This window comes from Falco naumanni, chromosome 10 (genome assembly GCF_017639655.2).
Source record: "Falco naumanni isolate bFalNau1 chromosome 10, bFalNau1.pat, whole genome shotgun sequence".
NCBI lineage: Eukaryota > Metazoa > Chordata > Aves > Falconiformes > Falconidae > Falco > Falco naumanni.
Genome location: NC_054063.1, coordinates 21,410,776 through 21,423,027, shown reverse-complemented (window position 1 = coordinate 21,423,027; position 12,252 = coordinate 21,410,776). Strand labels below are relative to the sequence as shown.

General features: G+C 42.5%; 1 protein-coding gene across 1 annotated transcript in view; it reads right to left on the bottom strand.

Annotated features, from left to right (window-relative positions):
• CTNNBL1 (catenin beta like 1) overlaps nucleotides 1-12,252 on the bottom strand; it is a 55,704-nt gene that overhangs the window by 28,561 nt on the left and 14,891 nt on the right. The window contains exons 5-10 of the mRNA XM_040608112.1: nucleotides 9,804-9,901; nucleotides 7,447-7,540; nucleotides 6,472-6,563; nucleotides 3,154-3,226; nucleotides 2,813-2,871; nucleotides 1,937-2,085 (exon numbers count right to left, since the gene is read on the bottom strand). Coding sequence (XP_040464046.1) covers nucleotides 1,937-2,085; nucleotides 2,813-2,871; nucleotides 3,154-3,226; nucleotides 6,472-6,563; nucleotides 7,447-7,540; nucleotides 9,804-9,901 — 565 coding nt within the window. The remainder of the gene's footprint in view (nucleotides 1-1,936; nucleotides 2,086-2,812; nucleotides 2,872-3,153; nucleotides 3,227-6,471; nucleotides 6,564-7,446; nucleotides 7,541-9,803; nucleotides 9,902-12,252) is intronic.

Below are 12,252 nucleotides of genomic sequence, written 5' to 3'. Positions count from 1 at the left end.
AAGCACCAAAACACAGAACCCAGTAAGTTGGTTTTCAAGAGGTGCCAAGAGACAGCAGTTTAGCACCACGTTCCTGCACTTCTGAAGATCTGAGTTAGCTACTTAACACATACACAGTCGCCTCTGTGTTATGCATACCAGAAGCAAGCTTTTAATACCAATAAGGAAACACCACACCTACCAAAAATAAACACTTCAGGACAGCGTTGCAGCTCTGACCCAGCCAGCCAGTCTGAAGTATGGAAGTACCTTTAGGCATGTGCCGAGCATCACCGATTTCACATGGTTTAGGTTACATGCATGATTACCTGTGTCAGAATCCTGAGGTTTCATTCATTAGGAGTATTAAGACAAAAAAAGAAAACTGTGTATAGGAATGAACTGACATGTCAACACGGATAGCGTGAAATACTAAGAAAAGTGGTTGGCAGCTCATCAAATGAGGAGAAAATAGAATCAGCAATAAAAGTACCAGCTTAACACTCTCAACTCCAGTCTGAAGACGTAATTGGAAACAAGAAGTTTACTCTCTCTCTGTCCAGCTAGGTGCTGCTCTCTCTAAATGAGATTTGCAGTGTAGAACAATTCAGGGCCCGAAGGCAGCTGGTCTGGGGATAACAGTCAGCTATCAACTCACCTGGCTGTTTGAGGAAATCGTAAGAACAACTTCAACTCTTCTCTACTTATCTGAGCTACATAAGAATTAAAAAAAACTCATAAAATAATCAGCTGTCAGTATAGTCCATGCTCATGGACAGTAGTTATACTAGTTTCTAGAAAATACTCTGTGAATTGTTACTTTTTTTCCATTGCCACTTTACCAGTTCCCATTCAGCCTGTAGTTAGGTTCCTAAGCATCAAAAGACTGAGGTCTTGGAAACTTCTTCTATTAGACATAGCTACTGCTATTAGTTAAGTCATGCTCTGTCCCTTCTAACCCCTTCACAACTACTGGGAGGGGCAGGGGGAAATGCATCCAGGGAGAAATTTTCCTCATCGTAATTTTCCAGCTGGGATCCTGGTGCAGAGAGTGGCAAACAGTAGAGTCCAAAAATGGGAAAAAAGCTATTAAAAATCCAAATACCAAGTCCCACCCACACGGCACAAGAACTCCAAGTAATCAGTTCTGCAAGGCTAGCTTAGCAGCTTAGTATTCGAGGCAGAGGGAGGCTTCCCTCTCATTCTTAGTTTTGGAGCTTTTCTTTAATTAGCCTCAGGAAAACCCAGTGCTCCTATCTGAATAATCCACATTTGGTTGAATCCATCATTTCTTGTTGGCATTTGCTAACCAGCCCCTGCACGCAGCCTAGCATACCAGGGAAAGCCAGACAGAGCCCCACTGCACCCAGTTCTGGGGTCTGGGGGAAGGCACTCAGCGCCAAGGACATATTTCAATACCAGGCTAGGAAGTAAAAGTGAAAAGAGAGCAGAGAAACCCTAGAGATTAATGGTGTGACAAAACACATCACAAGAAGAAATGCATACTTACACCCATTTCACAAAAGCAATTTTTCATTATCAAAATCCACAAAAATTCACCAGCTCAGAGGATATGCAACACAATGAAGCCTGAACTGGGGAACAGAAGGAAAAGTGTTTTCCCTAGAGACATCCAAAGGTTCTCTCTTACCCTCAGAGGGGTCTATTAAATCTTTAGAGGATTAGTAGTCTGACCTACAGCATTCTTTCATCCGGGCATCTGCACTGCTACCTTCCAGCAGCTATTGTAGTAACCCCAGTTCTTAGGAAACAAAGCTAAAGACAACAAGTGGAGCTTATATGATGTCTGAGAAGGTCTAACTTACATGCTGGAAAAAGAGAAGACAACAAATATGCTAAAACAGAAATTTTATAAACAGCAAAACACAAATATCTAGCCAGAAAGTGTGTTGGTACATCAAAAGCAGGCAGGAAAATCACAGAGTTATTTGGGTACCTAAGCATCAGATTCATCAGCTGTAGACCCTCGCCTTTCAGGAAGCGATCGCGATTGGAACTGAGCATTAGGCAGGAGCAGAGAGAGTCAAACAGGTTCTCCATCATTTCCTGTTCTTCTGCTGTACTAGGGTTGTGTCGTTTAAACACCTGCACAACAAAGAAAGCAAAGTTACCCCAAAATGGAGAGCCTAATTTGGTCCATGCTGTTGTATACACTAACACTCTGCATCACAAGTCTTCAGCATCTGATATGCATAAGCCAGCAATTGTACACATCACTCTTGTAATTCCTGTGCCCTTTTTACTGCCCTGACTATACCAACAAACATGCAGCAGTCTAATGCCTGACTTAAAAGACAATATGGGGCCTCCAAAGGGAAAGGCAAGTTCACCGACTGTGCAATTCACAAAACTATGTGGATAAGTTTGTTACCAGAGAAGTCCCAGGCACAATGCATACCTGAGCATGCTGCAGACAGTGCTACCTCAAGAAATGAAAGTGAACTATGAACACATTACCTTCAGCTAGCTCAAATGTAGGCACAACACAGCCCAGTGCTTGGAGTGGAGAATGCTGAAGATGGCCAAATTGCAACCCCGCCTATCTCCAACTTGCCATGCAATTGTAACAAAATAACTTAACTTCTGTGTACCTCAACATTAACATCTTTAAAACAGGGATTAACCTCACTTACCATGGATGATAATTGTGTGGAAGTTATTCAGGGACTATGCCAGCACTAAATATAAAGTACTGCTGTGCCGTAGTATCTACAGATTGCTAGGACAAAGCTACACGCAGAATCTGTTCCACCTCCTCGTACCCAGCCTGCAAGTCTTCTGACGGTAAAGAGGGTGTATGTGAATTACTCACAGATAACTGCTGAAGCAGCACATCGATCCCATCCAGCTCCCCAAGCAATTCTCTGTTGTCTAGACGGAGGTGGGGGGAAGGAGGAAAAGAGAGAGAAAAATGAAGCTAACTGTCAGATTTTACAGCCATCTAACACTGATACATCAGCGAACAAAATCAATACAGCCTGACAGAGTACAAAAGCTGCAGAGAAAGAGAGGGTGCATGTATATGCGAGAGAGCACGCGTGCAGGGGAGAGAGCACCAGTAAAGGGAAGCCAAAGGCAGAAGAGCGCTGTTGTGATCTGAAAGAAGCCTGGATCCTACCCTAACAGAATATCGATACCAGAGACATGTCTCACCATCGTTATTCTGAAGCAAAATAGCCAGCACCTCACTGCAGTACAGCTTGTTGGCATCAAAAGGCATCTTAGCCTGTTGGTGAAGAAGGAACACGAGACCCATCAGGGCATGGCACTCTGTTTCACTGATTTCAAGAACACATTAATCAAATCACTGAACATATGAGCAACACTTAAACCAAAATACAAGAGTAGTAATTTTGCAGAATGCCTCAGTATCAAAACAGTAATCATTCTCTCTGATTCAGGGGTGACAGTGGGGGCTGTGCTTGTGCACGCATGTGCAGAAACTCGGCTCTGATCCTTCATGCTGTCTTCAATAAGTAGGTTTGACCAAGTTGGGTCAAAACCTCTGAAAAGAGTCTCCAGTTGTTTGCAACACAGAATCTCTTTCCTCTGACAAATTTTCCATGAAGCTGTATGAATGCATGTGGCTTATCCCTATTCTGAAAGTCTGCACCTGTCACCAAAAACAGAATTTCAGAAAATACATCACAGTAACATTAAATAGTAACTGCCAGAATTTTGTATGAGGATCACAATGACACAGTCAGAAGAACATGAGATGGGTTTAACCTGCAGTCACATAACTTTCATTCCATACATTCCCACCGTACTCAAATATGCTAAAAAAAGTACTCATAATGAAACCAAAATGCTGAATTTAAATTAAAAAAAATAATAATAATCCCTGAAGTGGGATTCTGAACCGGATTCAATGTTTTTGCATGCTGCCAAAGCTGCTTCATCTACAGAAAAAGACTAAACATTAACTGATCAGATAATAATGCAATCTGGTTCACCAAAGGAATTCATAAAATAAGCAAAACAATTTTAAAAATCATTGGTTACCAGCTACTTGTATTCCACTGTTCTAGAGGGTGAAAAAAAGCTAGCAATAAATGCTAGGCTTAAAACATACCATTTTTCACCCACAATTTTTCCCACAAATGCATGACTACCTGCGGCTTGACTGAGCGAACCTGCCTGCGTAAGGCTACAAGTGGGCCAATTATCCCGACCTGCTACTAAAGAAAAGGTCACAATACACAAGCACCATGCAACACAAAAACATAAAAAGCAGGAAGATCCCAAATGCCACAAAGCATTGACTTTAAATAAAGCTTTTCATTTCAAACAATCCCCAGCTACTCTGTAGATGATGGTATTTATAGCAGCCGCGTAACAGTTCCAAGCAATCAGCGGCACGAGGAGAGGAAGGTGGCAGGTGCTCAGTGCTGTACAGCTCTGCTGGCTTCCGTCACCCTGCATACCAACTGCTGTCCTACGGCAAGCATTGGGAAACAATGCTCAATGCTCTGTTCTCTCAAGGCTGCACAAACCACCATCAAACCCTGCTTATGTTTGGAAAAGTGAGCTATTAAGCTCTCCATCTGAGCTTTCCAAGGCAGTTCTGACAGTCAGAATACAATTACACAACCTGAAATGTAGTCAGAAAACAGATATTCACACTCTGTGCTGCATGCCAGATGTCCTCATAGATTCCTAGACAGAACCCTCATTTTAAAACTCATCCCACAGACATTCTTCAGCAGCACAACGCTCTATCCAGATGCTGAGATACTGGTTTAATCCCAACCGCATCTGTCAGGGCAAGAGATTCAAGACCAAGCACTGTCAATAGAAAAGGCACCTGTGATGGGGTTTCATCAGTGTGCAGCTCCCCATGACAGCGTGTGAGCAAGAAAAAAAAGCCCTGTCTGGTCACACACCCCCAAACCGAGACACTTAATACATGCCAGGGCAAAGGAAAGACACATTCAGCACCAAGTTTTGAACACCATGAACACTCATTTTCTGTGGCACCAAACAGGGGAATCCAAGTTGTTATTATTTTGCTTTTCCAAGTTTCTAAGTCTTTCAGCTGCCAAAGTGATTACAAGGCAGGCAGCAGTACATACCTGCTTGGCAGAAAATTAACTTCACTTTCTGTTTTTAAGCAAAAGGTATACAATTATATTACTACCTGTAGTGAGAAATTATAGGTTACTGCTGCTAACAAGTATACAAGGTACACAGAGGGGTATCTGCATGCTTACAAAGCTGACAAGTATTTCTGTGATTCAGAAGCCTTTTAACCACAATGACATTTAAGTATAGAAGTGCTAATGCCTTACTAACAGGGTTAGGAAAAAGCCAGAATCTATTTGCTAAATTTCCTTCACTAGCCCTGTAAGAGAGTGGAACTATACATTCCTTTCCTACAGTATTTTCTAGGGAACGTTTAGGCATCTTTTTACACAAGACAGAGTTAAACTGTGTGACTCACTGCCACAGGATGCTGTATCAAAAAGTAATTTGGAATTCAAAAGGCGACTAGATGAGTTCAAAGAATAAGCTACACTAGCAGCAGTTAAACAAGGGACCCCACTTGAAAAAGTGCTAGAAATGTAGGAAGCAAAGGCATAACATGGTCTTTTATCAGGTTTCCCACTCACTGGTCAGCTTTTATATTCCTACAGGTCTCAGCCATGGACCAGAAATCCACCACACAGCAATCAAACAGAAAAAGGACACTTTCTACTATAAGACATTTATAATATAAACACAGGGCAGAAGTACGTCTGTTTAAGCCAAAACCACGGAGGATACAAACCCTGAATTCTAATCTTTTATTGTTAACTTGGCTTCTCCAACACACACACATGCAACACTGGCTTATTTTAAGCAACATTTTAAGTTCATACTAACTGGTCTATAGGAGGAAGGCTGGTGCTGGCAAGAGTTCTAGCACTACTGATGCTTGAGCTAGGAATGCAGCAGTATCACAGCTACTGGGGATGACCACATCAGCGGTTGGAGCCCAAGTGCTGTTTTGTAGTGCTGGGAAGGGGCCAACTCTGCAGGAAAGACCATAGTTCCCACAGAAGAATCAGGGACACATTACCAAAAAGAATTCCCACAGAAACAAGTAAAACCCAAAAGACATTCAAGACTACTCAACATTACAGACAGTCTTCCAGGCAAATGCTATGAAAATGAGAGTACTTCTGCTCACAGACTTGCATCATGTTGTGTAGAACTTCTCACACATAAAGCCACTCCTTCAATTTTGCTAGTTTACAGTAAGTTAAAAGGGACATACTTCCCAGTTTGAGGTGTTTTGAATTCACTGTATTCACAAATGTCAGAACTCATCATAAAGATAACCTACACAAACAGAAAGAAGCAATAATAAATAGCCTTGGGCCTTTAGTATTGTGCCAAACACTGTCTCAAGCACACCAGCTTTCAGACCAGTGACCCATCAGTTTTTATTGTGATAACTCCCAAATGACACCAGGAAAACAAGCTCACCTTCAGCCTCTTGAGCAACCACTGCATGAGGCCCTGCTGCGCAGCTTCTGTGCACATCTCTGGTCGGAACTCTGCCATGTTCTCAACAATTGCTGAGAAGAAAGACACATAAAACAGCCATTTTTGCCCACCTACAGTTCAGCTCAGGCCTGCATCATCGCTGCTTTGCCAGGTCCTTCCCAGGCCTGCACTGCTCTTCTCAAAGTTGCCTCTTATTTGCAAATTACCTTTTTTTTTTTAAAAAAAAAAAAAGTGAGACTTAAGCTCAGGTATATGCTACCCTCTCAGTTTTAACACTGCCCACACAGTCCATCTTTAGTGTGACACCAGCTCCCACTGGAAGAAGCCTAAGATACTTCCCTTTACTCTAGCAGCAATTCTCACTGCACAAAACAACAACAACGGCAGTAAAAATTCCAAATCTCATGTTTCTGGCCTCTCTCATTCTTCCAGCCCTTGGGAGATTACAATCCCAAATGACTGAAGTGAGCGGATGATGGTCTAAATGCTAATAACAGCAACATGCTGCAAAGCAGTTACTGTGCTGTGCAAGGACTGGGGAACAGAGAGGTAGTGATGTACTTATAAGAAATACGAATGTTTTACAACCTGAAAGTTATATTATATTGCTAAGACATGAACAGCTCTCATAACAGAGTAAGCAGAGTTCACAGATAAGCACACAGTAAATACACAGGCAGCGGAGCTGGTGCTATTTCATCCATGTAGCAACTCCCTATGTAACCATTCTGGGAAGAGGCACCTTACCAGCAGCCCTACAACAAACGCTGGCTCAAGGGACTAGGCTCCACAGTGAGCTAAAGCTGTGCCTGAACAAAAGCTGCACTAGATCCTCCACCGTAGTGTTGGCAGTGTGAGGAGAAAGGAGGTAGGGAGGAAAGGAAGGGGAGGGATAACACTCACCCTGTGTACAAAACACAGAAAGAAGCGAGAGGCTGGGCAACAGCCACTTACCCAGCGTGTTGTGGACACCATCAGCTTCCTCTTTCACACTTTCATCCAGGCGCTCTAAATTCTGGACCAACAAGGCCACAACCTGGCCCTCCACCTAAATCACCAGGGTCATGGGAAAGATAAAAAGACAAGAAAGACGACTGAAAAAAGGAAGATGAAGGAGAATGAACAGGGGGCTTAATAAATTATAAAAATCAATAAGCCCTACTGAAACATCCTGCCAGACACAATCAGAACACATTAACAATCTTTCTCTAAAATCTCAGAGGAAGTGAAGGAATCACCAAGTAAATCTGCCACTATGTTTATCCTAATTAATTAAACGACTTTTGTGTTTCAGATTAAACAGAAAAACATCTGGAGGAAAACATGCACCTTGTCACAGTCTTATCTCCTGAACCAGCCTGATTGATTTATAATCTCTCAGAATTCTGAAGTGCAAGGCACCGCAAACCACCACGGATGGGTTAGCTGTCAGCTCTGCAAGCAGCTCCACTTTCAACTGTTTACTGCCTACATTTCTGTTGTATCTTCCGCCTTAATAGGTACAAAAAGCTGAAGGAACAATGCTCACACACAGATTTAAATGCAAAAGCTGAATGACCACCATCTGAAGACTCACATTTAAATCCTAGTAAGATCAATGTACCAAGCTGACTTCAGCAAGCTAACAAAACCCAGACAAACCAACAGCAGAAGCAGGAACACAAATCTGCAGGTGGAGCCTCCTAATCAAAACACTAACACAAAAGGTTTACTTTTAAAGCTGCAGTTGGACAGAGCCCAGCTTGACTTTGGCTAACTTTCCATTGTGGACATGAGCTTGGGAAAGTTAAAAATAACATTTCCAATTCAAACTCTGTTAACTAGCTTTGGGCCCAGTGAACACATGGGAAAAATACCATTATCAGCTGCTGTGGAAGGTAGTGCAACAATCTTCACAGATACTATACAACATTATACTTACTACTTTGTGAGGAGAAGAAAAAAAAGTAATCTAAAAGCAGGTATCTAAGCATTTCTCCTGAGATATGCCTGACCTGTTTCTTTCAAAGAGAACAATAAAACCTCTAAAACTTGGCTATTATCAGTGGGCTGGTGACAAGGAAAACAGAGAAAGAACTTCACTTGATTTACTACCTCTCTACACATTTTATAGAAAACATCTTCTCTAGCAGTTCCTCTCTACCATTTCATTCATCCAGCAATCTTACCATGGAGGCAGAGTAATTAAGAACAGCTCAGAGGCCAGCTGGAGGAACTCGGCTGTGGGCCACTGTCATTAACCTTTGGAAGGTAACATTATAGTGACTGGACAAGAAGGATTGCAGGAGAAAACAGAGCAGCCAAACAAAGCAAACTTGTAATTCCCCATCTTTCCATTTCAACATAATAGTTACAGATCAAGACACAGCCACAGCAATTCACAAATGCAGCAGTTCACTAGCAGAAGACGCACAACAGTAGCACAGACATGTAAATCAAGTTTTGCTGGGCATCGCTTCTCTGGAGAGCTGCTCAGTTCAACATCCTCCTCCTGCAGCCAAGGAGCAGGAGGCATCCAGTGCAAATGCCAGAAAAAGGGGGAAATCCACCACCACTGAGGCCAACTCAGAAGAGTTAACCAGGCACTTAAGAGTGAGCAATGCATCTTCTACTGCACGTAGATAATGTTCTGGTGGTGTTTGATCTCTGCACCAAAAAGGATCATTATCTCTCAACCCTCCTCCACCCAAAAAATGTGTTATCTCTGTTAAATGAAAACTTTCATGCTTTTACTTCTTGTTAAGAAAAATGCATATTCTCACTGAAACAAGATGTCCCAGTTCAAGCACAGATTTTTGGGTCTGAAACAAGAGTGAGTTACTGGGTAGAAGGTAGAAGACTACCTGTCTCTTGCACAAGAGGTTAGACTGAAATACCACAATGGCCCTGCTGTCTGTCAGATAACAATCTGAGCCCTTTTTGTAAGCAGAAAAAGAAAAAAACAAATGAAGCTCCTGTTTTCAGTAGGACACTGTCCAAGTCACAAACATTACTTCATACAAAGAAATCCTCCCAGCCTACACAAATTTTGCCATACAAGCACGTTCCTTTTCAAAAAAGAAGCAGCCTAACAATGTGCAAGAGGAACCTACTCCCCAAACTCTGGCATTCCAACCAAAAACATCCACTGCAATCCTCAATGCAGCATTCCAGGTACAAGACAGCAGGCTCCTCAACCGGCTAACTTCATCGTGGTGCTGGCAGTAGGGGTAACCACAGCTGTAGAGCACGTGGCACTTCAGGGTATTCACTGCTGTGCTATATATGGCAGATGTTCAGGCACTGAAAAAAATCTGGAGTTCACTACTTACAAGAGCATCTATGAGGACTTCAGCTCCTTCTTCACTCTCATGGAGAGTATCTATATCAGTCAGTTCTTGAAGCAAGTCTACCACAGCTATGGAAACATGTGCTAGGTGTTAAGGACAACCAACACAGAGGCAGACACATTTAATATCAAAAGTAGATTGCTCTTAAGCCAGCATGCTTGTGACACGATCCAAAACGGCTGGTAGTATGTTACAGCAGCAAGGCACAGGAACACCAGAGCCAAGAGCACACTTCAGCAGACAGTCCTCATAAGCACCAAAATCAGAGAATCCCAACAATTACAACTACAATAAAAACAAATGCGATTGTGTGCTTATTGTATCAAGCAATTTTACTGTTTCTTGATGATACTTATCCTTTTCAAATCAAAATTGCTAGAGTCGGTATAACTAAGCCATCTTGCCTTGTCAAGATTGAATAGAAGCAAAGAGAAATGAATTATAATAATCTGATTTGGGTATTCTGCTCTCAGCGATACCCCTCTAACCAGATACGGCACGCACCTACCAAGGCCACTGCAGGAAGCAGGAGCGATCACCCCCTTTGGCCTGGTCCAATTAGGACAGCATGCTCCTCTAACCACACACCTCGCAGGAACAGCATAGCTTCTGCCAGCCCAATTTTCACTCATTAACTCTGGGCTGCATAATACATGGTTCCCCTGACTGCTACACAGCTCTCTTGTATGACAAGACATATTCTACCTCATTAGACCCACTTCTCCATTCTCTCAGACACACTGATCAATCTTGCCGGAGTCCCACTGGGGTAGAAGAGGATACGCAATTTTCTGCATGTCCTATATAACAACTTTGTGATGAATCTCTTTAAAATGCACAGGCTAACAATCCAGCCTCCCAGTTCTCCTATTTGTGCATTCGTTCAGACACACAGCAGTAGGAAAAGCATTTTAAAATATCTTTTCTTAGCAAGGTTTCAGTCATGACTTATCTAGTCTCAGGGAAGACTGTAACAGAGCTGCCTGTCCTGGTCCCAAGCTAACCTATGTCTAGGTGCTGCAGAAGATGCGTATCAGTAAGACTACTACTTTCTTTATACTCTACAGCACTCCTGAATGAAGCCAATGCCATCTGTACATTTTCTTGATAGGTAGATGTCACTTCCAGTTGCAGCTGCCATTAGGAACCAAACGAAGGGTGGTTACTCCTCACTGGGCAGTCACTCATAGTGATATAAAAATATAGTCAAAGATGCCAGGGTACAATTTTTTAAAGCAAGCTGGAGCACAACCCAGTAAGTGAGTTAAGAGAAAATAACCTGCCTTACGTTTATTCTGCAAAGAATCAACTATTAATTAACAAAAGCTGGAGGAACAGGCCAACAGGAGCCTCGCAAAGTTCAACGAATCCAAAGTCCCGTACCTGGGAGGGAACAAGCCCATGTGCTGGGGATGACTGGAGAGAGCAGCACAACAGCAAAGAATCTGCAAGTTCTGGTGGACAAGTTGAAGGTCACGCCACTTGAAGGTATGCCACTGCAGCGATGAAGGCTAATCACCAACTGCAATGCATTACAGAGAGCAAAACCAGCAGGCCAAGAAAAAGCATTCTTAACCTGCTGCTTGGTGCTTATGAGGCTTTGTTCAGTTGTGAGCTCTCCCAATGAAAGAAAGACCTTGACATACTGGACTCAAAAGAGAGTGGAAGACCACCAAGAAGCTCAGAGGCTAGCACATGACTTATGAGGAAAGACTGAGGGGACGGGGCTTGATCAACCCATGGAAGAGAAGGCTAAGAAAGGAGCTAACTGCCAACTACTGCTACATACTGGGTGATATAAAGACAACTGAGTCAGATCTTTCTGAGAGGGCACAGCAAAGAACTCTAGCAGTCAACGGGGTTATCTTGCAGGGCATTCCCGTCTAGGGAGCTTCTGTTGAGGCTTCCAGTGGAAGTATCAGCTGTCCTATAGAATTTAGGAGATAGAAAAGCAAAACCTCACTTGAAGCTTTTCTGTCTTTCATTAATAAAATCTTGTCGGTGATCATCTTCCATTCACATGTTTTGTGTAAAACTGAATGAATCATTCCGCAGATTATTTGCTCCCCCTGGACATGCTTTTGTCTCCTTGCGTTAGTCCCTCAAGACACTACACTTAAATCACATCTGAAGAGCCATTTGTTTTGTTCTCTCCTTGAAAAGCTCATTTTTAAAATCTTTTTGTTTGTTTTGACAAAAAGTCATTAGAAAACTCAAGCTCTACCAATTTAGTTTTACGTCTAGATGCATCACTTTAATAGTGTTTCTACTCTGTACATAAGCAGCAGCAGCACAATGAAGAGGCATTACAACAGCCTGTGTCTGCTTCCAATGGATCTGAAAACACTTGAGTAGTTTTGTAACAAGAAATATACTTTTCCCAAAATTGCAATTCACAGACCAAATTTCTACCCAGTAAACTAACTGACAG